Genomic DNA, 26,703 nt, shown 5'->3' with positions numbered 1-26,703 from the left:
ATTACAAAAAAAAAAGAATCTCAAGGTTGTATGTGGTGACTTTGATAATAAATTTTACTTTGAACTTTGCCTGTTTGGCGGGGTGGAGATATGTCTCTACCAAAGGATACATAAGGCACCCCTTCCCTCTGTGAGCCTGCAAGTCACCCATGGACAAGGTGTAGCACCTGCTTAGCAACCCCTCACCCCCGATCAGGGTCATGTGAAGCCATGGGAGCAGGCGGTGTATGAGCAGCCGGTGCAGGTCACAAGTCCTGGTTATGCAACCACTGACACCAGGCAGACAATCTCTCGGGAGTATTGATAATGGATGGGGACACCCATATTTTAAAGACACTGCCCAGAAGAAAGCAATGGCAAACCACTTCTGTAGAAACCTCTGCCAAGAAGGAACATGGTCATAGAAAGACCGTGATCGCCCACATCATATAGTGATGACTCAAATCCTGGTGGTATGTGCTTTCAAGCTTTTGTGTCTTCTGCTTGATGGAAGGGAGGAGAAGAGAGAATGAGCAGGATAGGAGGGGTCCTAGATAATGTTGGCTGCTTTCTTGAGGCAGTGAAGGGAGTCCATGGAGGGAGCAGTTTTGCGTGATAGATTGGGTTTGTTGCTGTCTTGAGTCATAATGCATCCAGACACGACACTTTCCAAGGCGCATCTGTAAAAGTTGGTGAGGGTTATCAGGGACAAGCCAAGTTTCCTCAACCTTCTGAAGAACTAGAGACCTTGGTGTGCTTCTCTGCAGTTTGATACAACTGATTCACCAAGGAAGACTCGGCTAGAGGCCACTCAGGCACTTCCCTCCAACAATCCCCTCCCCTCTATCCCTAGTCTACCTACTGACGTGAGTGAGGAGCGATGCAGAGAAGGGATGTGGCGTTGCGAGGGCCTCACCTGGTGAGATGAAGAATGTCCGCCAGAGTTTCTTGTCATGGGTGACGTCTCGAATTTCCCTCGTCATGTTGACCAGTCTCCCAGCAACCGGGGGCACACGTCGGAAATCCAGGATCCTTCAAAAGGGAAAAGGGGGGGGCACAATCAATACAGCAAAATAAACCCTCAGTCGCACTTAACTCTCGACAGGATGGTAAAGAAGGCACATGGGGCACTTGTCTCCATTGGAGGGTAAGTGAAAGGAAGCCATATTGCAGCTAATCCAACCTTGGCTGGGCCGCACTTGGAATACTGTGGGCAGTTCTTGTCACCCCATTACGGGTAGGATGCAGAGGATTTAACACGGTGCAGAAGGGGTTTATCAGGACACTGCCTGCATTAGAGGAGTTGAGCTATGAGCCGGTTAGACACTCACCTACAGGAAAGATGTAAATAAGGTTGAAAGAGTACAGAGAAAATCTACAAGGATGTTATCGGGACTAGAAGGCCTGAGTTAGAAGGAAAGATTGATTAGGTTAGGACTTTATTGCTTGGAATGTACCAGATTGAGGGAAGATTCAACAGAGGTACACAAAGTTATGAGAGGTGTAGCTAGGGTAAATGCAAGCAGACTTTTTCCACCGAGGTTGGGTGGGACTACAACCAGAGGTCATGGGTTAAGGGTGAAAGGTGAAACATTTAAGGGGAGCATGAGGAGAAACGTCTTCACTCAGGTTTATGAGAGTGTGGAACGAGCTCCCAGTGCAAGTGGCGTATGCAAGCTCGATGTCAATGTTTAAAATAAGTCTGGATAGGTACATGGATGGTAGGGTTATGGAGGGCTTTGGTCCTGGTGCAGGTTGATGGTAATAGGCAGTTTAAATGGTTCAGCACGGACTAGAGGGGATGAAGGGTCTGGTTCTGTGCTGTACTTTTCTATGGCTCTAAACTTGAGCTGTTTTCTTCAGATCATCAAAGGCTGAGGAGAAACCTCGCAGAAGGTGATAGAACTATGAAAAGTATAGAATCTTTCTCCCAGGTAGAAATGGCAACAAGTGGTGAATATCCACCAAAGTTAAGAGGGGTAAAGATTACAGATATTGCAGGAAAAGGTTTTTACACAGAAGGTGTTGGGGGCAGCAATGGGCTGCCAAGGGTAATGGTGGAAACAGATGTGATAATGGCATTTAAGAGGCTTTCCGATAGGTACATGAAGGTGCAGGGAATGGAGGGAGATGCTGCCTGGATTAGAGAGCATACCTTATGAGGATAGGGTGTGCAAACTAGGACTCTTCTTTTTGGAGTGAAGGAGGATGAAAAGTGACTTGATAGAGGTGTACAAGATGTTAAGAGGCAAAGGTCGAGTGGACATCCGGAGATTATTTTCCCCAGGATGGAAAAATTTTAAGGTGCACCAAGGTGCACAATTTTAAGGTGAACATGAGATTCTGCAGATGCTGGAAATTAGAACAACACACACAAAATGCTGGAGGAACTCACCAGCTCAGGCAGCGTCTATGGAGGGGAATAAACAGATGATGGTTCAATCCTAAAGAAGGGTCTCGGCCTGAAACATCAACTGTTTGTTCATTTCCAGAGATGCTTCCTGTCCTGCTGAGTTCCTCCAGCATTTTGGCTGTCTTGCTCATAATTTAATGCTGATTGGAGGAAAGCATAGAGGAGATGTCAGAGGTAGGTTTTTTACGCAGTGTTGGATGTGAGTAACACTCTACTAGGGGCAGTGATAGAGCCAGGTACATCAACGACATTTAAGAAACTCTTCGATATGCACATAGATGATAGAAAAATGGGGGGCTATGTGGGAGGAAAGAGTTAGATTGATCTTAGAGTAGATTAAAGGGTCGGCACAACATTGAGGGCTGAAGGGCCTGTACTGTGCTGGAGTGTTTTCGTTTCGATGTTGTATGAACCTAGAAGGGATTTGTGGTCGAAAGGGTTGTTCCTGTGCTGTACTGTGCTAGGTGCGGAAGTCTTACCGGTCTAGATGGAAGGCAGCAATCTCCGAGTTGTGTCTCTCATAGTCGGAGAAGTAGAAGAAGTCGGGAGGAGTCTCCTGCTCCCTGGTTTGCCTGGAAAAAACACTAAGGTTTAACGAGACTTGTCTGTTGGCAGAAGACTCTGTTTACTTTTACTAAAAGTTTGAAAAGTAAATTTATTATCAAAGTACATACAGTACTGGGCAAAAGCTATGGTGCCTAAGACTTCTGCACAGTGCTGTGGCAATTTTACATATGACACTGTACTGCTGCTGCAAAATTTTAAAAAAACATGACATATGTGAGTGATGGTAAACCTGGTTCTGATATGGGTCTCTGTCGTGGACTGAGAGTGGGAAGGGGGCAGGGAGAGGGGAATCATAGATGGGAAAATGGGAAGGGAGTGAGGAAGGAGCAGGAAGCACCAGAGAGAGATTCTGTAATGATCAATAAACCAGTTGTTTGAAATCAAATGTCCGTGCCTGCTGTCTCAGGACTGGGTGTGGCTGCACTCGCGCCACCCTCACCTCTGGCACTCCTCCTCTGCTACCTGTCCCACACCCCTCCACCCTCACCATTCCCAACATCCTTTGCTCCCCCAGACTTACAAACTCGCTCTCCACTCCACGTTGACAAGACAGTACGTACTGTGCAAAAGCCTTAGGCACATATATCTAGCTATGGTGCCTAAGATTTTTACACAGCACTATACATAACCCTGAGATTATATACGTCACCATACGTATATGGTGTATACGTATACGTCACCATACACAACCCTGAGATTCATTATTTGTGGGCATACTCAATAAATCCATAACAGAATAATAGGCATAATGGAATCAATGGAAGACCACATTAACTTGGGCATTCAGCCAGTGTGCAAAAGACACAAACAGTGCAAATATGAAAAGAATGAAATAAGGATGACGATAATAATAATAAATAAATAAGCAATAAATATCGAGAACCTGAGATGAAGAGACCTTGAAAGTGAGCCCAGAGGTTGTGGGAGCAATTCAATGATGGGGCAAGTGAAGTTGAGTGAAGTTATCCCCTTTGGTTCAAGAGCCTGGTGGCTGAGGGATAGTAACTGTTTCTGAAACTGGTGGAGTGAGTCCAGAGGCTCCTGTACCTTCTTCCTGATGGCAGCAGCAAGTTGAGAGCGTGTCCTGAGTGGTGGGGTTCCTGAAGATGGATGCCATTTTCCTGTAACAATGCTGCTCAGCGGTGGGGAGGGCTTTACCTGTGACGGACTGGGCCATATCCACTACTTTTTGTAGGACTTTCCATTCAAGGGTTTTGGTGTTTCCTTACCAGAGTGTGATGCAGCCAGTCAATATACTCTACACCACATATCTATAGAAGTTAGTCAAAGTTTTAATGGCATGCTGAATCTTCACAACTCCTAATAAAACAGAGGAGCTACAGTGTTTTCTTCATAATTGCTCTTACATGCTGAGCCCAGGACAGGTCCTCCGAAATGACAACACAGAGGAATTTAAAGGTGCTGACCTCTGATCCTCCAACGAGGACTGGCTCATGGACCTCTGGTTTCCTCCTCCTGAGGTTAATAATCAGCTCCTGGGTCTTGCTGACATGGAGTAAATGGTTGATGTTGTGGCACCACTCAGCCAGATTTTCAATCTCCTTCCTGTATGCTGATTTATCACCCCCTTTGATTCTGCCGATGAAAGTGGTGTCGTCAGCGAACTTAAATATGACATTGAAGCTCTATTTAGCCACACGGCCATAAGTGTAAAGAGAGTAGAGCAGGGAGCTAAGCACACCGCCCCCTGCATAAGGTAAAAGCCACCCAGGCTCTTCCTTAAGGAAAAGAGCAGTTTATTCCCTGACGGAGGGAACAAAGGCTGGTGTCAATGAGATTATAAATGCAGCATCCAGGCCATGCTCTCTTCTCACTACTACCATTCAGAAGGAGGGAGGTGTACTTGCCTTAGATCCCACACCACCAGGCTCAGGAACAGTTATTACCCTTCAACCAACAGGCTCCTGAACCAGTGTGGCTAACTTCACTCATCTCAACACTGAACAGGTCAGGACCAGGTTTAATATCACCAGTAGATAAGTTAGATATGGCCCTTGTGGCTAAAGGGATCGGGGGTATGGAGAGAAAGCAGGTACAGGGTTCTGAGTTGGATGATCAGCCATGATCATACTGAACGGCGGTGCAGGCTCGAAGGGCCGAATGGCCTACTCCTGCACCTATTTTGTGTGTTTCTAGATGTTATGAAATTTGTTGTAATGGACTGCAATACATTGCAATACATAACAAGAAAAACTGTGAATTACAGTAAATATATATATAGTTAAATTCAACAAGTAGTGAGGTAGTGTTCATGGGTTCAATATCCATTTAGAACGAGGATGGTAGAGGGGAAGAAGCTGTTCCTGAAATGTTGAGTGTGTGCCTTCAGGCTTCTGTACCTCCTCCCTGCAACCTCTGGACTCACTTTCAAGGACTCCACAACCCATGTCCTCAGTATTATTATTTTATTTTTTTACTTTCATTATTTGTCTTCTTTTGCACAATGGTTATTAGTCAGTCTTTGTTTTTGGACAGTCTTTAGAAATTGTACTTTCCTGTGGATGCCTGCAAGAAAGTGAATCTCAGGGTAGGACATGGTGACACATGCGTACTTTGATAATAAATTCACTTCGACGACCTTTCTGTGTGATAATGATGAGGCTCAAATGCCAACTTCGCAACCGGAGTTGCCAGTAGCAGCAACTCACCGGGAGAGGTCGGAATTGCTCTGATAATTCGGGGGTTTGTAAATTAATGTAGTGGAACGAGCGCGATGAGGGACATGGCAGAGATGAGAGATGACCATTTTCTGACAAAGTTATTGAAACGGAGTTTTCTATTAGCAGAATGCAAATATACAATTTCTTGCTGAACAAAACAGTTCCTGCTTTCCGGTGCGGTTCGGGGTCACCCACACATGTCTTAATGCGACTAAAATCTGAACCATAGTTGGAAGCTGGGAGCCAGAGGCAGTTGCAGATAGAGTCACAGAACCCTACAGCATAGGAACAGGCCCCTAAGCCCATCTAGAGCATACTGATCCAATCTTCTGCCTAGTCCCGTCTAACAGCACCTGGACCATATCCCTCTAAACCCCTCCCATCCATGTACTTATCCAAACTTCGCTCAGGAAATAGCAGGGAGCCACATAGATCCTTGAACCTTCTGCAATATCCAATCAAGTCACGGCTGATCCAGTTGCAACCTCAGCTCTGCGTTCCCGCCCACCTCTCATCCTCATGATTTTCACGAATCCTTCCGCCTCTTCCTTACACATGTGACATCCTGAGTTCCAAAGATATGCGATCTTGCTAAGCTATGTCTTAAATTGGGATCCCTTAATTTTAAGCTGTGACCCTGCCCTATCCCCCCCCCCAACTTCAGATTCAGCACAGAAATAGTCCTTTCTTCTATCATGACCCTGAGGCTTTCTAAAGCATTGAACCCTGCTAACTGAACCATTGGGCCATTGGTAAGACCGTTGTTCGTGTCACAGTCGACCAACCAGATCAATGACTCAGACCCAGATAAACACAAGAACTCGGCAAAACCCACACTCAGGTGTGCACCTCGTCTAGTGATGAAACACTTGTGACCAAATCTCCAGGCTTGGCAAACAACCTGAGCACCAAACTTCTCGTTCATTTCATGCTATACCTACGTATCTCCCTCATAATTTTACGTAACTCTGTCATGCATCCCTTCCACCCCATGGAAAAGAAACCCAGTCTATCCCATCTCTCCTTAAACTGAAATGCTCCTCCCCGGGTTAACATCCTCGCAGAAACACAAGAGACCGGAATCTTCAGCAGAAAAACAAATGAAGCAACACACATAAAACGCTGGAGGAACTCAGCAGGTCAGACAGCGTCCATAGAGAGGGAAAAAAACAGTCAACGTTTCGCGGCCGAGACCCTTCACAAGGATGGAAAGGAAGGTTAAAGAGGTCAGAATAGCCAGCTAGAGGAAGGAGAAGGGGTAGAAGCTGGCAGGCGATAGGTGAGACCAGGTGAGGGGGAAGGTGGGTCGGTGCTGGAATGGGGTTAAAGTATGAAGCTGGCAGGCGATAGGTGAGACCAGGTGAGGGGGAAATGGGTGGGAGGTGGAATGGGGTTAAAGTATGAAGCTGGCAGGTGACAGGTGGAATAGGTGAAGGCTGAAGCTGATAGGACAGGAGAGTGGACCATGGGAGAAAGGGAAGGAGGAGGTGAACCAGGGGGACATGATGGGTAGGTGAGAAGAGAAAGGGTGAGACGTGAGCCGGGATGGGAAATGGAAAAAGAAAGAGGGAGGGGAGAGAAATTATTGGAGGCTAACCAGACGGAATATGAGGTGTTGCTCCTGCAACTTGAGTGTCCTCATCGTGACAGTAGGCGAGCCCATGGACTGACATGTTGGAATGGGAATAGAAACCGGTAGGTGATGAGTGACTGCTGGTGAACCCAGGTGGGGGGGGGGGTGGGGGAGGCTGTTTCTGCTGTGAAAGAAAAAAATAGCTGGAACAACTCCAAGCGATATCTGTGGAGGGAAAGGAAATGCCGATGTTTCAGGTCGAAACCCTGCATTGAGCTGGATCTCTGCTCCACCCTCACCACCCACATTCTACAGCAGCGTGAACGGAACAGTGATAAAGGAACATCGTTCATCTGGAAAGAATGCAGAGGATGCTGCCAGGGCTCCTGGGCCTTGGTTATAGAGAGAGGTTGCACAGGCCGGGGCCTTATTCCTCGGAATATAGGAGGCCGAGGGGCGACCAGAGGGGTTCGTTAAATCATGAGGGCCATAGATAGGGTGAATGCACAGTCTTTTTCCCAGGGAAAGGAAGCCAAAAACCGAGGGTATCGGTTTAAGACAAAAGGGTGAAGATTTAAAATGGGCCTGTGTGGAGGGTGTGTGTGAAATTCCTCAGAGATCGGTGCATATATGGATTGAGCTGTCAGAGAAAATGGTTGAGGCAGGTACCAATAGCAACATTCAAAACATTTAGATGGGAGGGGTTTATTTATTTGTATTGAGATACTCCGCAGAATAGGCCCTTCTTTCCCTTCAAGCTGCGCTGCCCAGCAATTTCCCCAATTTGGTCAGAGTCGAATTACAGGACAATTTATAATGACCAATTAACCTACTAACCAGTATGCCTTTGTACTGTGGGAGGAAAACCACGCGGTCGTGGGGTGAATGTACCAACTCATTACAGGCAGCAGCAGGAAATGAGCCTGGGTTGCTTGTACTTTAAAGCGCTGTGCTAGCCACCACACTACTGTGCTGTGGAGGGATATGGGCTGTGGTGAACTAGATATACCTGTCTGACTGCTCCTGTGGCTCCTCCCAAGACCCTGCTGACTACCCCTGTGGCTCCTCCCACAGACCCCTGTATAAAGGCGACTGTGGCCTGCTGCTCTCCCTCATTTTCCCCAGGATGTAGTGTTGTTCTTCAGTCAATAAAAGCCGATATCTCACTTCCTAAGTCTCGGCGTGAGTTATTGATGGTGCATCATGGGCCTAACATGGGAAAGTGGTATTACCTTGCTGGGCACCATGGTTGGCATGGGCTAGATAGGCTGAAGGGCCTGTATTAATCTATGACTCTAACTCCACACAACATTACAGGTGTGGCTTAACCAACTGTAACAGGTTGTCCCTGCTCTTGTACTCTGTCGCAGTCACTGAAGGTTGAAACCTTCAAGATATTTAAAATATATGTTAATATGCGCTCTTCACTACCCTACCTACATGCTGCTACTTTCAGACACCTCAAGCTCCCTCTGTTCATCAACGCTCCCTGGGGTCTTGCCATTTACTGTGCATGTCCTAGCCCACTTAACCTTTCCAAGTCCATTGCTTCACATCTGTCAGCAGTAAATCCCATCTGTCATTGTTCAGAAGAGCCGGAATTAGAATCACTGACACACAGTACTGTGAAAAAGTTTTAGGCACATACTGTATGTACAGCTAGGGTTGCCTGAGACTTTTACACAGCACTCTAGTAATCTTATGTATTGCACTGTACCGCTGCCCCCCAAAAAGAGCTAATTTCATGACACATGTGAGTGATGATAAACCTGATTCTGATATGGGTCTCTGTTGTGGACTGAGAGTGGGAAGGAGGCAGGGAGAGGGGAATCAGGGTTGGGAAAAGAGGAAGGGAGAGGGGAGGGAGTGGGAAGCACCAGAGAGACATTCTGTAATGACTGATAAACCAATTGTTTGGAATCATTTGACCTTGCCTGGTGTCTCAGCGCGTGATGTGTTTACACCCATGCCACTGCCCCCCCCCCCCACCTCTGGCACTCCTTCTCTGCCACCCGTCCTACACCCCTCCCATGTCGCCCCACCCTCACCATTCCCAACATCCTTTGCTCCGCCCAGATTTACAATCTTGTTCTCCACTCCACATTGACAAATACAGCACTGTGTAAAAGTCTCAGGCACCCCAGCTATAAACATATGACATGCAAATTGTTGTTCTGTGGCAGCAGTACACTGCCAAGCCTGGCAGTACAGCGCAAAAATTACTGTAAGTTACAGTAAAATTCAGTAAGTATCTCTACATAAATACACTGATTAAATATTCTAATTCAAAAGGAACACGGTACAAAGACGCAGAACTGAACCAAATCGTAGAAGAGCAGCGTGCGGATAGTGCGACGCTATTACAACTCGGGGCAGTGCAGTTCAGAGTTCAATTCCAATGCCATCTGACAGAAGTTTGTATGTCCTTCCCACGAGAGTGTGGGTTTCGTCCGGGGGCTCCGGTTTCCTCCCACATTCCAAAGACGGACCAGTTGTAGGTTAATTGGTCGTTGTCCTGTGGTTAAGTGAGGGTTAAATCGGGGGGGTGGGGTTGCTGGGTGTTCCGCGCTGCATCTCTAAACAAACAAACAAGTGAATAAACAAATCGCGCAAAAGACAAATAGCGAGTTAGCATTCATGGGCCTGTTGCCCGTTCGGAAATCCAATGGTGGAGAACATTGCATGCGTGTCTTCAGGCTCCTATACCTCCTCCTTTGTGGTAGTAATGAGAAGAAGGCATGACCAGATTAGTGAGGGTCCTTAATGATGGATGCTACCTTCTTGAGTCACTTTAAGGGGCATTTAGACAGACACATGAACAGGCAGTGAGTGGATGAAGATGGACTATGTTCAGGCAGAAGTGCTGTGGTTTAAATTGGGATCATGGTCAGAACAGTCATAATGGGCCAAAGGGCCTCTTCCTCTACTTTAGCTTTCAATGTGCTATAGAGTCATGGAGCAACAACATCTCAGAAACAGACCCTTCGGCCCATCGATCCATGCTGACCACAGAGCACAACCAGCTAGTCCCCATGTCCTGTGCTTGGCCCAGATCACTCGAAGTCCTGCCCCTATCCAAGTGCTCCTACTGCATCTGCCTCAATCAATCTACCTTGCAGCTGACCAGGAACTAACCAACACATCACCAGCACCAGCCTATTCCCCACCACGGGCATATATACAGAAACGGGTCAGGAATAAGGCCGGCAATATCATGTAGAATCTCATCTACCCTTCTCGCGGACTGTGTGCCCCACTCCCATCAGGGAGGACGCTACGTAGCATCCACACCAGGATCACCAGACTCAAAAACAGTGAGGCTGATCAACATCTCTGCCCACTACCCACTCCTCCACATGCCCCATGATTACTGCTTTATCATTTCCTGTCATCCAATGTACAAGCCTGTGCCCGTTGTCACTTTATGGATATACAATCGATCTCTGTATAGGCTATCCAATGTACTTATATTTCTCTTCACTCTCCTCTTTAACCCCTTACCTTTCCTACCCACCTGGCTTCACCTATCACCACCCAGCCAGTCCTCCTTCCCCTCTCCCCACCTTTTCATTCTGGCCTCTTCCCCCTTCCTTTCCAGTTCTGAAGAAGGGCCTCGGTCCAAAGCGTCTTCTGTGTGTTCATTTCCACAGACGCTCTCTGATTTGCTGAGTTCCTCCCGTGTTTTGTGTGTGTTGCTCTGGATTTCCAGCATCGGCAGACTTTCTCATGTTTATATTATTAAATTATCGTGTTTTTTTTTTAGTCCTGAATCAGATCTGGAGTAGCAATTATTTTGGCCTCCTTTACACTTGTGTACTGGAAATGACATTAAACAATCTTGTATCCTCTCCACATCGAGCCCATCGAGAGCCTCAGGATTCTCTCCTGAAATATCCTCCTCTCCACATCCAGACTGTGTGGGAACCTCAGGAACCTGTGTGCTTCAATCTCCTGGTTCCGAATGCCCTGTGGGGTGAGTCTCCTTGCTCACGGCAGAGTGCTTAACCAGCCCGTATAGCGGCAGACCCACAAACAGTGCGTGGCACCAAGCTCCTGTGAGGGAGGGGGACCAGAGACTGTATGCAGAACTGAAGGTGATTGTAGGCCACATAACCCCTTAGATAGTTTCAAGTTCAAGTTTAATTGTCACTCAACCATACATGGACACCCATGAATACAGCACGAGACCCAATTTCCCTCGGGATCAATAAAGTATGTCTGTCTGTCTGAAATAGCGTTACTCCGGGGTCCAATGTACAAAACACAGTACCAACAATCATACACAGCACAAGGGTACATATAGCAAATATAAGACATCAGTAAAATGCAGTCACACAAAAAAACAGTATTAGCCCAAGACCCTGAGTCCATAAATGACTTGGAATCCAAATTACAGTCACAGAGCACAGAAACAGGCCTTTCGGCCCAAATGGTCCATGGTAACCTGGGCGGCCATCTAAGGTCATCCTACTTGCCCATGTTTGACCCATAACCTTCCAAATTTCACGAAACCAGCCTCCCCTACATGGATTCTGTCAGCTCTTCCTGCTGCCTCGGGTAGCAGCGAACATAATCAAGGACTTCTTCCATCCCTGTCATTTGCTCTTCTTAAAAGATCAGAGTAAATTTATTATCAAAGTCAAGTCACTTTTTATTGTCATTTCGACCATAAACTGCTGGAACAGTACACAGTAAAAACGAAATGACGTTTCTCCAGGACCATGGAGTATGTATGTGTCACCATACACTACCCAGCGATGCATTTTTTTTTACATGCATTCACAGTAGAATAAAGAAATATAATAATCAGTGAAAATCTACACACAAAGACTGACAACCAATTTGCAGAAGACATTCTGTGCAAATACTAAGATATGCAATTATTACAAATGAGTAAATAAATACATAATACTGAAAACATGAGTTGTGGAGTCTTTGAAAGTGAGTCCATAGGCTGTGGAATCATTTCAGAGTTGAGGTGAGTGAAGTTGTCCGCGTTGGTTCGGAAGCCTGATGGTTGAAGGGTAATAACTGTTCCCCCTTTCATGGCAGAAGACGCAAAAGTTTTCTCTTCCCATGGCCACGGTGGCACTGTGGTTAGTGCAAAGGTTTGCAGTGCCAGCAATCAGGGTTCAATTCCCACCACTGTCTTTAAGGAGTTCATACCCACTAACGTGCCAGAAGATAAATTTGTAGCATTGGCAAGAGAACATTTCTGAGGATTTATCCAGATCCCAATATATTGATGCAATTACAAAGAAGGCAGGACAGCAGTTACATTTCATTAGGAGTTTTATTAGATTTGGTATGTCATAAAGACATTTGCAAATTTCTACAGATGTACCAGAGAGCGTTCTTACTGACTGCATCACCATCTAGCAGGCGGGGGGTGGGGGAGGGGGCACTGCACAGGATTGAAATAAGCTGCAGAAAGTTGTCAAGTCTGTCAGCTTCAGTATGGGCACGAGCCTCCATAGTATCCAGGGCATCTTCAAGAAGTGAGGCTTCAAAAAGGCGATGTCCATCATTAAGGACCCCCATCTCTCAGGACGTACTCTCCTCTCACTGTTACCATCAGGAAGGAGGTACAGAAGCCTGAAGGCACACATTCAGAGATTCAGGGACAGCTTCTTCCCCTTTGCCATCCGATTTCTGAATGGACACTGAACCCATGTGTGGCGTGTGGCCAAGTGGTTAAGGCATTGGACTAGTGATCTGAAGGTTGTGAGTTCGAGCCCCAGCTGAGGCAGTGTGTTGTCTCCTTGAGCAAGGCACTGAACCACACATTGCTCCAGGCCACCAAATGGACTGGCAAAATGCTGGGGATTAACCTCACGATAGACTGATGTCCTATCCGGGGGAGGGGAGTCCCATTCGCTTCACACCACGGAAATCGGCATGAGCACCTGATGCACTGGGACAGACTTTAACCAACTAACTGAACCCATGGACACTACCTCACTATTTCTTTTGTCATTTTGCACTTACTTAATTTACTAAAAAAAACCAGGTTTTTAAATTTTTATGCATTGCATTGCATTGCTGCCACATGACAACAAATTTCATGACACATGCCGGTGATATTAAACCTGATTCTGATTCTGAATTTGTGGAGCAATGATATCAGAATTCAAGAACACATCTTCTATGTGGAAAAAATAATCTCCTTCCTCGCACATCTTTGGGATGGGTGTTGAATCTGTGGAGTTCATTGCCACAGACAGCTGTGGAAACTTCGTCGTTAGGTATACTTAAAGCAGACGTTGATAGGTTCTTAATTAGTCAGGATGTCAAAGGTAACTAGGAAAAGCAGACTCGATGGGCCAAATGGCCTGATTCTGCTCTTATGTCTTATGGAAGCCAGAGTAGTGAAGATGAAACGTGGACGGGCACAGGGCGAACTCCACATAGACAGCGCAGGAGGTGGGGACTGAACTGGGGTCTCTTACACCACTCTATCAGCCATGTCCCTGCTGATTGAGGTGGGTGGAGGAGAATATTGTCTGGTGCCTCCTTACCACTGGCTCGTCCCCTGGCACAGCACACGAGTTTCCTAACAACTGCTCCACCGTGGGGACTTAAATGCTTGCAAAGTGAGTGAACGCTTTAAATCAACTACTGACAGCTCTGGTCTGGGTGTCAGCTGGGGGTGGAGCGGTTTGCACTTCTGTCTTCTGAGTCAAACGACTGCGGGTTCTAATCCCATTCCAGAGAGTAGAGTTTAAAATCCGGAGCGGCACCGTTGGACTGGGAGATGAGTGCGCTGTAAAACTGCAGTTAACATATCACTGTCACAGTGCCGGTGAGAAAGGTTCGAATCCCGTCACTGTCTGTTGGTAGTTAGCGCGCCCTCTCCATGATCATGTGGGTTTCCTCCCACTTTCCAAAGACATAAGGGTTAGGGTTAGCGAGCTGCTAGCACGCTGCATTAACCCCGGAAGCTCCGTGACTCTTGTGGGTCGCCCCAATACGTCCTCACCTGTGTTGGTTGTTGAAGCAAATTACGCATATCTGTTTTGATACAGATGTGACAAATAAAGCTAATCTTTGTAAGCTTTTTTATCCTTTCAATTACTAGTGGAGTGACTTTGGAAGCAGTTGTCAGTGTAAGTGCTGTGTGATAAGGCACAGACCCCATCCAGGAATGTGCGGACTGAGTTCACCTCATCCAGCCAGGGCGCCGGTACCCGGACGCTGCTGGACTCCCAGCCTGCCACTGGGTGGTGCTGGCGAGCCGGGATCGCACTCTGCAGTGACTCAGAGCAGAGGCTGAGGTCAGACAGACGCCAGTCCTGTCCCTTCACGTCTGCATGTGTGTGTCTGAGAGAGACAGAGGTGGAGAAAATGTGTGTCTGTGACACTTCCCTTTTGAATGTGTCTGTATATACATATGCATCTCTCGTGTGCTTGTGTGCGTATGCCTGTTTGTGGTGAAAAAGGCACAACAGCCCCTCTTTCACCTCAGACGGTTGAGGAAGTTTGGCGTGGGCCCCCAAATCCTAAGAACTTTCTACAGGGGCACAATTGAGAGCATCCTGACTGGCTGCATCACTGCCTGGTATGGGAACTGTACCTCCCTTAATCGCAGGACTCTGCAGAGAGTGGTGCAGACAACCCGGCGCATCTGTAGATGTCAACTTCCCATGATTCAGGACATTTACAAAGAAAGGTGTGTAAAAAGGGCCCAAAGGATCATTGGGGATCTGAGTCACCGCAACCACAAACTGTTCCAGCTGCTACCATCCGGGAAACGGTACCACAGCATAAAAGCCAGGGCCAACAGGCTCCGGGGACAGCTTCTTCCACCAGGCCATCAGACTGACGCTACTGTATTTCTACATTATATTAACTGTCCTGTTGTACATAATATTTATTATAAATTACTACAAATTGCACATTGAGACAGAGACATAACAAAGATTTTTACTCCTCATATATGTGAAGGATATAAATAATAGTCAATTCAGTTCAAATGTATGTGTGTGCCTACGTATATGTGCGCATGTTTATGAGTGTCTGTGTATACTTATTTGTGTATTTTAATGAGTCTGTGTGCATGAGAGGGAGTGTGAGAGAAGGTGTGTGTTTGAGTGTGATATGTAGGTGAGAGTGTGTATATATGAGAGAGTGAGTGATACAGAAAGAGGGGTCTGTGTGTGTGTGTGTGTGAGAGAGAGAGAGAGAGAGAGAGAGAGAGAGAGAGAGAGAGAGAGAGAGAGAGAAAGGAGATCAATAGATCTGGTTTTGTGTGACTGAGTGAGTCAGCGAGAGAGAGAGAGAGAGAGAGAGAGAGAGAGAGAGAGAGAGAGAGAGAGAAGATTGATAGATAGGTCTGGTGTGTGTGTGCGTGAGTGTGTGTGAGTGAGAGAGAGACAGAGAGAAAGGAGATCAATAGATCTGGTTTTGTGTGACTGTGAGTGAGTGAGCGAGAGAGAGAGGAGTTAGATAGATCTGGTATGCCAGTGTGTGTATATGAGAGAGAGAGAGAGAGAGAGAGAGGAGATCAATAGATCTGGTTTTGTGTGACTGAGTGAGTCAGCGAGAGAGAGAGAGAGAGAGAGAGAGAGAGAGAGAGAGAGAGAGAGAGAGAGAGAAGATTGATAGATAGGTCTGGTGTGTGTGTGCGTGAGTGTGTGTGAGTGAGAGAGAGACAGAGAGAAAGGAGATCAATAGATCTGGTTTTGTGTGACTGTGAGTGAGTGAGCGAGAGAGAGAGGAGTTAGATAGATCTGGTATGCCAGTGTGTGTATATGAGAGAGAGAGAGAGAGAGAGAGAGGAGATCGACAGATAGATAGATCTGGTGTGTGAGTGTTTGTGTATGTGAGAGAGAAGAGAGGAGATCGATAGATAGATCTCGTATGTGTGTGTATGTGAGAGAGAGGAGATCGATAGATAGATCTGGTTTAGTGTGAGTGTGTGTGTGTATGTGAGACTGCTGTGTTGCTAAGGAATGAGCAACGTTGTCCTGTCTCCTCTCGGTGTCTGACAGCAGGGGTCAGAGGCCTGAGGGGGACACAAGCCAACCATCAGAGATTGCAGGCAACTCAGACCGGAGACACCTCCAGCATCGCCTTACACAGCGAAAACATTCAAAATAAAGACTAGCTTCAATAAAATGTAAAAAACGTCAAACGGTGGCGTGCAAAATATGGAATAACAATTACCGGGTGTGGTATGACAGCCAGAGGATTAAACATTGGGTGCACCAGTTTTGGCTGATTTCTCACAACTCAGCAGAATAACTCAACTCAGAAATTCAAGTGAAATCGTTTATCAACCAGGGAGCTGGAATCGTCTGTCCTTGTGCTCTGAAGATTCCCCTTACACTTGCTTCCAAAGTACAATTAGAGTTGTTTCTATATTGGATGGATCCCACAGGGCCCTCGGTCTGTCTCGCCTTTTTAATGTGAGTGCGTTTGAAAGACTCTGTACAAATTCTGCTCAGGACCCACACAGCTTGAGCCAGAAGGTTAGGGCAGGTCAGAGACCCCAGCAGTTCAGCGTTGTGATTGCCCCGTGCCTGAGAGGCCAGGCACACTGGGACTGGGGAGGGCATTCTGACCGGTTGCATCACTGTCTGGAGTGGAGCCGCCAATGCTCAGGATCGTAAAAAGCAGCAGAGGGTTGTAAACTCAGCCAGGCCCATCACGGCAGTAGCCTCCCCACCAACAAGCACATATTCAAAAGGTAATGCCTCATGAAGGCATCGTCCATCGTTAAGGACCCCACCCCCCCCAATCCAGGGCATACCCACTTTTCTTTACTACCCTCTTTCCCCCCGAGACTGTGCACTCCAATTTCCCTCCAGAGTCCAAAGACCATAAGGCACAGGAGCTGAATCAGGCCATTGAGCCCATCCAGTCCGCTCTGGCATACAAATTAGGGTTAGTGAGTTGTGGGTATGCCATGCTGGTGCTGGCAGCATGGATGACATTTGCGGCCCGCCCCCAGCACAATCCCTGCTGATCTGACTTGATGCAAACAATGCATTTCACTGCATGTTTTGATGCACGTGTGCAAATAAAACTAATCTTTATCTCTATTTATCACACTAAGTCCATCACAGGAGGACCTCTCCTACCACTGAGCACATCTACGTACAGCGATCACTGCCTCAACATCCATTATCAAGGACTCCCACCTTCAAAGACATAGCCTCTTATCGTCGTTACTGGACCAGTGGGGCCGAAGAGCCTGTTTCTGTGCTTTATAACTCTGTAACTCTAACTTGGAATCCATGTCTGTTTCTGGGGTTTCTTGGCCTAAAATCACCTCCAGTCCTGCACACAACCTCTGGCGCCCCTCACGTTCAAAGTAAATTTATTATCAAAGTACGTACAAACTCTGAATTTTGTTTTCTTGCGGGCATACACAGTAAATCCAAGAAAACGCACAATAGATTCAACGGAAGACTACATTCAACAGGACAGACAAACAGCCAATGTGAGAAGGACAACAACCTGTGCAAATACAAAAGAGGGAAAAAATTAATAAATGAATAAGCAATAAATATCGAGAACATGAGATGAAGAGTCCTTGAAAGTGAGTCGATTGGCTGTGGGAACAGTTCAGTGATGGGGCAGGTGAAGCTGAGTGAAGTTATCCCCTCTGGTGCCACACACTGTTTGTGGGTCTGCCACTATACAGGCTGGTTAAGCACTCTGCTCCGAGCAAGGAGACTCACCCCACAGGGCACTCAGAGCTTAAGCCTGTAACCCAGGACGTCCTAACAGCGATTCACTGGTTGTAACTGTGCCATTCTGAATTCAGTCAACCCATCACAATGCTGGGCATTTGGCTTAATTTAATTACATTGCTGAGGAGAAATGTCCAGTGTCCTGCACCAGGGCACCGTTTATCAAACTGTATGGCTTAATTAAATTTTTCAAAGTCAGAATCAGGTTTAATATCACCGGCATATGTCATGAAAATTGTTGTTTTGCGGCAGCAGTACAATGCAATACATAATTAAAAAAATAAACTGCAATACGAAATATATATGTAAGATGAATTTCAAGGTTGTAAACGGCACTGTTATAACTTCAATAAATTTGCTTTGAACTTTGATTAAAAACTTTAAGTGGTGCAAAAAGAGAGCAAAATAAACGTGAGGTAGTGTACATGGATTCAGGGATTGCTCAGAAATCTGACAGAAGAGGGAGGGGAAGAGGCAGTTCCTAAAACAATGAAGGCATCAAATTCGCCAATGAGATAACACTTCAGGGAAGAACTGCCTTCTTTCCCTTATTAATGTGTCCATTTTGTTTTTTTTTCCCTGCAAGTTATAATTCACAGAAGAATTAACTCTGTGTTCAATGAAAGGGTTGATCAGACTTTGGTGACGCATTCTCTGGATTCCGAGAATGAGTAACAGTATAGGACAGGCTCAGGCCCTACAGCCCACGATATGGTGCAGAGGTAATTAAACTGGAAATTAGATGCCTAACGAAGCTAATCCCTCCTGCCTACACAATGTCCATGTTGCTTCATGCATGTAAATGAGAGGCTCCTAAAGGAGGGAGGAGGCACGAGGTCCAGTGCCCTTCTGGGCTAGCAAGCTGTCGAGTCCGTCTGAGGCCCCGAGTTCAGGGTCCCGTCATCGGTGCGCCCTAGGGTTGATACTGAAGACTGAAGCCCATAGGTCGAAGGCCGAAGTCAGTGCGTCTGGAGGCCCGGTCGCCAACGCCCTGGTTTTGCGAGTCCACTGGGGGAGTCAGAGGCCCGATGTCTGTGGGTCCACTGGAAGCAGGAGGCACAGCGGTGGCCTGCTCCGGGGTTGAAGGCCCATCTGTGTATGGGTGGCTGGGTGCGAGGGAGGGGAGGGGAGGGGCTTGCTCTGCCCGTTGTTTTGTTTCGTTTCTGTTGTTGCGTTGTTGTCATTTCCTGTGTCGTCCTGCTGAACACCGTGGGCATGCAGTGCTGGCAGCGGAATGTGAGCCGACACTTACGGGCTGCCCCCCCTGTACACCTGCTGCTTGTGTGGGTTGTTAACACAAAACATTTCACTATGTTTCAATGTACACGAGGTAACTAAATCTGAATCTGTTGTATCTGCCTCCACCACCATCTCTGACACCCGACAATCTGTTATAATCACACAGCCCCACACATCTCCCTTGAATTCTTACCTTAAATGTATACCATAAGATATAGGAGCAGAATTAGGCAACTCGGCTCATCATGTCCGCCCTGGCATTCAATCATGGCCGATTTATTTTCCCTCCCAACCCCATTCTCCTGCCTTCTCCCCATAACCTCTGATGCCCTTACTATTCTCAAACTTATCAACACTTTAAATATAATAAGATCATAAGACCATTAGATTTAGCAGCAGAATTAGGCCATGTGGTCCATCGAGCAAACTCTGCCACTTTATCATGGCTGATCCAATTTTCCTCACAGCCATAATCTCCTGCCTTCTGCCCATATCTCTCCATGCCCTGACCAGTCCAGAATCTATCAACCTTTGCCTTAAATATACATAAAGATTTGGCTTTCGAATCACGCTGCCCAGCAACCCCCAATTTAACCCTCACCTAATCACGGTACAATTTACAATGACCAAGTAACCTACCAACCAGTACGTCTTTGGACTGTGGGAAGGAACTGGAGCGCCCGGAGATAACCCACGTGGTCACGGGGAGAACGTACAAACTCCTCACAGGCAGCAACAGGAATTGAACCCCGATCACCTGTTGTACTAACCACTACCCTACCGTGCTGCCCATAGCTGCCCCCTGACCTGCTGAGTTTTTCCAGCACATGACAATAAACTCAACTTTGTTTTGAACTTTGAACTGAACACATTTCACAGGAGCTTCAAATTACAGCATGAAGCATCCACCTACCAATTATTATCCAGCCCACTCTCTAAGCTGCTGATTAATGCTCAACGATATTCACATCCCACTCTGTGTTCATTGCTCGTTTACCTTCTGGCTGCTAGTCATTGACTAATTAACTAACCAATTAGAAAGCAGCCGAGCTGACTAGAATCAATTTTGCCAATCGATGATGTTACCCAAACAATCATCGATTCTCAATTGGAAGGATTCCTTGGGCTGTGACACTCTACAAATCACCAACAAATACAAAACAGGCCCTTCTGCCCATCATTCTGTGCTAACTACTCACACGACATGACCATAAGATATCGGAGACCATTAGACCATTAGGCCCATCGAGTCTATACTGCCATTCAATCAAGCTTGTTTTTTGAACCCCATTCTCTTGCCTCCCCAAGACCTTTAACCCTCTTACCAATCAAGGACGTATCAACTTTTGGTTTTAAACCCCCAAACTCTTGGCAATGAATTCCACAGATTCACCATCCTTTGGCTGAAGAAATTCCTTCTCACCTCAGTTCTAAAAAAAATGTCCCTTTGTTCTGATGCTGATCCTTTTGTCAGGTATATGGATAGATCAGGGCTTCCCAACCATTTTTACGCCATGGACCACTACCATTAACCGAGGGACCATGCACCCTAGGTTGCAAACCACTGCCTTAGATCCTGGACTCCTTTACTGCCGGGATCATCCTCAATGCATCCCATCTATACAGGCCTTTCCAAATTGGGTAGGTAATTCCAACCCCACATTCTTCACACATCTCCCGACAGGTTCTACCACCTACTATGCTCTTGGGGCAATTTACCTGGGCCAATTAATGACTAATCTGTATTTCTTTTGGGAAGTGTTGCCTCAAGAAGGCAACTTCATCATCAAAGAGCCCCACCCACCATCCATGCAATGCCATCTTTTCGAAACTCCCACCAGGTAGAAGATATGGAAGCCTGAAACCCCATACCACCAGGTTCAAGCTTAACGTAGCAGATAGTGCTACGCCATTACAGCTCAGGGTGTTCTGGAGTGTGGAGTTCAATTCCGGTGCCATTCTGAAAGGAGTCTTTATATTCCCTCTGTGGAATGCGTGAGCTTCCCCTTGGTCCTCTGATTTCCTCCCACAGTCCAAGGGCGTAGTGGGTTTGCGGAATGGTCATTGTAAATTGCCCCACGGTTAGGTTAATTGCGTTTGTTGGGGGTTGCTGGGATGCCGTGGCTCGAAAGATCACAAGAGCCAACTGCGCACTGTCTCGCTAAATAAATAAATAGATAAAATAAATAAACATGGTAGAGGTGTATGAGATAAGATATGGGACATAATTTAAAGATAATTAGAGGAAGGTGTGGGAGGGCGTAGAGAGGTAGTATTTAAAAAAAAATACACAGAGTGGTGGCTGTGTGGAATGTCTTGCCAGTGGTGGTGATGGAGGCAGATAGATTCGGCACATGGATGAAAGAAAACGGAGGACTACGTGTGAGACAAGGGTCAGATAGATCTTAGAGTAGGTTAAAGAGTCAGCACAATATCATGGGGTGAAGAGCTACACTGTTCTATGTTTAACAGCTACTTCTCTTCGACCACTTAGCTCTTGAACTAACCGGCAAAGTGCTAATCACCAGTTCCCTCTATTTTTTTTACATCTGCGCGGACCAACTATTGCTCTGAGCAGGAAATTCTCACACAGCCTGAAAACTGCACGGCACTTTAAATGTTTCTTTTTGTAATATGCATTCCAATGAATATTTAGAACAAAAATTGAAAAATCACAATTTTGATTTTATTTATTAATTGAAGGGTACAATGAAATAAAATATAACAAAGAAAATCTTTCACATTCATAAACGTCATCTCGCCTGATGGCATCAGCTTTCGGGAGGCTGGCAGTTTATCAGCAATGAGCTACCGACTTCCATTCTGTGTTTACTGTTACAATTTGTAACAGTGTCGTAACTTGTAACACTGACAACGCAAATACCTTGAAGCTCTAAAATGTTTCAAATAAAGGTTATGGCACGTTTATTATTTTGAAAATTTATGGATTATATTCATTAACATAACTAATTACAGGTATCTTGGCGCCATCATCAACCAAGAAGGATCAAAGCCTGAAGTCCTTGTGAAGACAGCCCAAATGATCGCAATGCTGACTAAACTAAAACCAATCTGGAGAGACAATAACGTGGCTCTCAGATCCAAGTTGGAACTACTGCATGCACTTGTGCTCTCCATCTTCTTGTATGCATGCTAGACAGGTATACGGAGGAATTTAAGGTGGGGGGTGTTATATGGGAGGCAGGGTTTAAGGATCGGCATATATATATAGACACCGTAGCTATATATACACTGCCCATAAAAAGTATTCAACCCCTTTGGAAGTTTTCATGTTTTATTGTTTTAGAACACTGAACCACAGCGGATTTAATTTGGCCTTTCTTGACACTGATCAACAGAAAAAGACTTCTTCCATGTCAAAGTGAAAACAGATGACTGCAAAGTGATCTAAATTAATCACGAATATTAAACTCAAAATAATTGATTCACCACCTTCAAGTTAGTATTTAGTAGATGCACCTTTGGCAGCAATTACAGCTTTGAATATGTGTGGGTAGGTCTCTATCCACATCTGGATACTACAACCTTTCCCCATTCATTTTTACAAAACTGCTCAAGCTCTGTCAGATTGCATGAGGATTCGTGAACGAACACCCTTTTCAAGTCCAGCCACAAATTCTCAACTGGATTGAGGTCTGGACTCTGACTTGGCTACCCACGGATATTAAGTTTGTTGTTTTTAAGCCATTCATGTGTAGCTTTGGCTTCATGCTTGGATACATTGTCTTGCTGGAAAACAAATCTCCTAAAATGCAGTTCTCTTACAGACTACCAGGTTTTCCTCCAGGATTTTCCTGTATTTTGTTGCATTCATTTTACCCTCTACCTTCACAAGCCTTCCAGGGCCTGCTGCAGTGAAGCATCCCCACAGCACGATGCAGCCACCACCATGCTTCACGACAGGGGTGGTGTGTTTTTGATGAGGCGCAGTGTTTGGCTTACACCAAAACATAGTGTTTAGTCTGATGGCCAAAAAACTCAACTTTGGTTTCACCCGACCATAGATCCTCCTTCCAGCTGACTTCAGAGTCTCCCAAATGCCTTCTGGCAAACACTAGCCGAGATTTCATGTGAATTTTTTTCGACAGAAGCTGTTTCTTTGCCACTCTCCCATAAAGCTGCAACTGGTGAAGCACCCGGGCAACAATTGTTGAACGTGCTGTCTCTCCCATCTCAGATATTGAAGCTCATAACTCCTCCAGAGTTGTCATAGGTCTCTTGGTGGCCTCCCTCACTAGTCCCCTTCTTGCACGGTCACTCAGTCTTCGAGGATGGCCTGCTCCAGGTAGACTTACAGCTGTGCCATATTCTTTCCATTTCTTGATGAATGACTTAACTGTTCTCCAAGGGATATTCAGTGACTTGGACATTTTCTTGTTTCCATCTCCTGACTTGTGCTTTTCAATAACCTTTTTACAGAGTTGCTTGGAGTGCTCTTTTGTCTTCATGGTGTAGTTTTTGCCAGGACACTGACTCCCCAGCAGTTGGACCTTCCAGATGTAGGTGTATTTTTACTACAATCAATTGAAACAACATGACTACACAGGTGATCTCCATTTAACTAATTATGTGACTTCTAAAACCAATTGGCTGCACCAGTGATGATTTGGTGTGCCATATTAAAGGGGGTGAATACTTAAGCAATCAATTATTTTGTGTTTTATATTTGTATTTAATTTAGATCTCTTTGTAGAGATCTGCTTTCACTTGGAAGTCTTTTTCTGTTGATCAGAATCAAAAAAGCCAAATTAAATCCACTGTGATTCAATGTTGTAAAACAATAAAACCTGAAAACTTCCGGGGGGGTGGGGGAGTGAATACTTTTTATAGGCACAATATGTGCTTAAGATGTTTGCACAGTATTGTACATTAGGGACATTTAAGAGGCTCTTAGATAAACACATGGTTAATGGAAAAATGGAGGGCTATATGGAAGGGAAGTGTTAGATTGATCTTAGAGTAGGTTAAAAGGTCAGCACATCACAGACCAAAAGGCCTGTACTGTTTTGTAATGTCTTATAGTCTTTTATGGAGGATTCACTCACAGAACATAGGACACAGAATATAGGATAACTTTTCTCTCGCTGATATCAGACTCTTGAACGGACTTCAACTGCAGTAAAGATGAACTCTTCTGAAGGTCAGTCTTCTTACATACAGACGTCACACAATCGATCTCTGCATATGAACTATTATGTATATTTATTGTGTTTTTTTATGGTTGTGTTCTTTATCTTATTGTGGTTTTATCTTGTGTTGCATCGGATCCATAGTGACAATTATTTTGTTCTCCTTTACACTTGCGTACAGGAAATGGCATTAAACCATCGTGAATCTTGACCTCTTCCTCTGCCTCAAGGTGGTCCTGATGTGCCAACCTGCACTGTGCTTCTTCCATAACTGTTCTTGTTTTTTCCTTCTCTGTTACTCACTGTATTTCTGAGCGACATGATCTGTCTGGATGGCATGTAAATCAAGCTTTTCACTGTATCTCAGTATATGTGACAATAATAAACCATTTACCAAATCAGTTATCGAACGTCACTTTGCACTGCACCCGCCCAGTCTAACACCACCGAGCATCTGTAGCAATTCCCCTGCCTAGAGGCACACTGAGGTTAGAAAAACACAGCTGAGGAGAAGCTGGAGACACATTTCATGGGAGATTTCAAAAGGCAGCACATTGAGCTCCAGAGTCATAACGAGGTTGGGGTGCAGAGGTTTTGCTTGCTCTACAGAACCTGCTCTCTCCTTGGCATTATGGGGGCTGCGAAGAGCCATCAGGACCGTCACAGAGGCTGCTAAGCGAGCCTCCAGATGGCTATGGATCAAGAGGTGTGACCTATGGACCTGCTGGGACACAAGCCAGGGCCTGATCAGCCCTGGCTGGGTGCCTGGGTGAGAGTGTCTAATGATGAAAGACCTGAGGCATCTGATGACTCCAGGTTACATCACTGATCATGTGTCCCAGCACATTCCAGGATGTATCTCAGCATCGTACAGTCACTACAGCACAGAAGCACATCCTTCAGCCCATCTAGTCTGTGAGCTATCATTAATCTGCCTAGTCCTTCCAACCAGAACCTGGACCATAGCCCAACTCCCCTCCCATACTCTTCTCATTCAAGTACTTATTCAAACTTCAAAGTCAAACCCACATCTGCTGGCAGCTCATTCCACACTCTCACCACCCTCTGAGTGGATAAGATCCCTACAGGTTCCCCTTGAATATTTCACCTTTCACCCTTAACCCATGACCTCTAGTTCTAGTCTCACCTAACTTCACTGGAAAATGGCAGCGTTTACCCTATCTATACCTCTCATAATTTTGTATGCCTCCATCAAATCTCCCCCCATTGAGATACCTCCATCAAACCTGCCTCACCGACTATTGTCCAGTGACACTTACTTCAGGACACCCCCGTTTCAGGAAATTCAATAATTGTGTTACAACGCGCACCATTATTGTAATAGAAAATTGGATTTGCAGTGGACCTGTGAATAATAATTTTTTCTGTAATCATGACCTAGTTTGTTACTTAATTAAGTCTTTCTATAGCCACCTTCTGTTATCAAAATGTAGTCTCACTGAGAATGTGAAAGCTCTACCAAATTCATGCTCAGGTAGAGCAGTTTCGACTCGTCTCCTGTGCACACCAGCTTCATAATAAATCGTACATTATTTCAGACACCAGCTCCAATAGTGGAAGAGTCTGAAACCAGAGGGCACGGCCTCAGAATAGGACGTCCCTTTAGAACAGAGATGAGGAGTTGTTTCTTTAGCCAGATAGAGGTGAATCTATGGAATCATTACCACATATGACTGTGCAGGCCAATTCATTGGGTATACTTAGAGCCATAGAAAAGTACAGCACAGAAACAGAACATTCGGCCCATCTAGTCCATGCCAAGTCTATTTAAACCCCCTACTCTCACTAACTTGCACCAGCACCATAGCCCTCTATGCCCCTACCATCCATGTACCGATCCAAACTTCACTTCATTGAAATTGAGCTCACGTGCACCATTTGTGCTGGAAGCTCAATCCACACTCTCCCCTCATGAAGAAGTTTCCCCTCACGTTCCCCTTAAAATCTTCTCACCTTTCACCCTTAACCCATGACCTCTGATTGTAGTCCCACCCAACCTCAATGGAAAAAGCCTGCTTGCATTTACGCTATCTATACCCTTCATCATTTTATTTAAAGCGGAGTTTGATAGGTACTTGATTAGTCGGGGTGTCAAAGGTTATGGGGAGAAGGCAGTCTTGTCTTGACCATACTGCACTAGCTGCCACCACTGGGCTATAAGCGTGCAGGAGCAGTGTGTGGTTAAGTGCCTTGTTTAAGGACACACACGCTGCCTCGGCTGAGGCTCGAACTAACGGCGTTCAGATCGCCAGCCCAAAGCCTTAACCACTTGCATGCGCCAACACAGGAGAATGTGGTTGAGAGGAAAAATAACTCAGCCATGATCAAATGGTTACAGCTGACTTGAAGGGCTGAATGGCCTAACTTTACTTCTACTGAGCCT

At 45.8% G+C, this 26,703-nt stretch overlaps 1 protein-coding gene across 1 annotated transcript in view; it reads right to left on the bottom strand.

Moving 5' to 3' along the window:
- Positions 1–26,703, bottom strand: part of LOC140735302 (extracellular serine/threonine protein kinase FAM20C-like) — a 107,755-nt gene that overhangs the window by 16,068 nt on the left and 64,984 nt on the right. Inside the window, exons 5-6 of the mRNA XM_073060185.1 lie at positions 2,872–2,964; positions 896–1,011 (exon numbers count right to left, since the gene is read on the bottom strand). Coding sequence (XP_072916286.1) covers positions 896–1,011; positions 2,872–2,964 — 209 coding nt within the window. The remainder of the gene's footprint in view (positions 1–895; positions 1,012–2,871; positions 2,965–26,703) is intronic.

This window comes from Hemitrygon akajei, chromosome 11 (genome assembly GCF_048418815.1).
Source record: "Hemitrygon akajei chromosome 11, sHemAka1.3, whole genome shotgun sequence".
Taxonomy (NCBI): Eukaryota; Metazoa; Chordata; class Chondrichthyes; order Myliobatiformes; family Dasyatidae; genus Hemitrygon; species Hemitrygon akajei.
The sequence above is the reverse complement of the archived record's forward strand: the minus strand, read 5'-3'. Positions and strand labels throughout refer to the sequence as shown.